The sequence below is a fragment of the Merops nubicus genome, unplaced genomic scaffold, assembly GCF_000691845.1.
Source record: "Merops nubicus isolate BGI_N331 unplaced genomic scaffold, ASM69184v1 scaffold34920, whole genome shotgun sequence".
Lineage (NCBI taxonomy): Eukaryota > Metazoa > Chordata > Aves > Coraciiformes > Meropidae > Merops > Merops nubicus.
The window spans coordinates 1818-2709 of NW_008582810.1; the positions used below are offsets into that span (position 1 = coordinate 1818).

General features: G+C 60.5%; 1 protein-coding gene across 1 annotated transcript in view; it reads right to left on the minus strand.

The window, feature by feature from the left end:
- LOC103771491 (ephrin-B1-like) overlaps positions 1 to 702 on the minus strand; it is a gene marked incomplete at its 5' end in the record, with an annotated part of 2490 nt that extends 1788 nt beyond the window's left edge. Inside the window, 1 exon segment of the mRNA XM_008938793.1 lies at positions 582 to 702. Within this exon segment, the coding sequence (XP_008937041.1) occupies positions 582 to 702 (121 nt within the window).
- Between the last annotated feature and the right edge of the window lie 190 nt (positions 703 to 892).

Sequence of the window (892 nt, forward strand, 5' to 3'; positions counted from 1 at the left end):
CTTCTGTTTATTATAAATATTGGCCCCCAAGTGAAAACACAATAACGAGGAGCAGCCATCAGGAGCTTTACATCTGATTCAGGGTCTGACACGAGGCCTCGGGGGGGGCTGGGAGCTCCACCACCAGCGATACCCTCGGTGCCACCGTTGGCCCTCGCCAGCCCTGCCACTGAGAGGTGCTGGGACCACGCCAAGCCCGAGCAGCAGCCCCTGCCCAGCTCAAACCCTCCCCCCAGGTGCCCGGGGAGTCACGGGGGCACTGGCTGTGCCAACCCCCCTGCTGCTGAGCCAGCTTCCCACTGGGACACCAACCACGCTGAACAATTGCTCCATTTTCATCCCGGGGCACCGAGCATGTGCAAGTGTTGGCAAAAGAAAAGAGAGAGAGAGAGGGGGGAAAAAAAAAGAAAAGAGATCCTAAAAATGAAATTCAGCTAAACTGAATTCACCCAGGAGGCCTCTCAGAGACCAACTGAGCCGGCCTCAGTTTCCCCAGACTCCAGGAGTCCGCCCCAGCTATGGCAGGACAGAGGCCAACGTTTTGCTGGGCAAAGGGGTTTTGGTGACAGCAGTCCCCCCACCTCGGGGGCTGCAGGAGGACTCACCCTGCCCCACTTTCATGATGATCTTCATGGAGCGTGTCTGGCAGACCCCTCCTTCCCTGTTCTCCAGCCCATCCAGCGTCCCGTTGGACGTGGCTGCAAGGAAAGAGAGGGAACATCAGGCACAGGGCTCCTAGGAGCTGCAAGGGCACCACGGGGCACATCCCAGCTCTCCATGGGGAGGTTCCTGCTCTCCTCGGGCAGGTCCCCACTCTCTCTGGGCACCACGAGGGTCCTGGCAGGAGCTCAGCACCCTCTCCATGCAGGGGCTCGCTCCCGCCCCCCCGCCG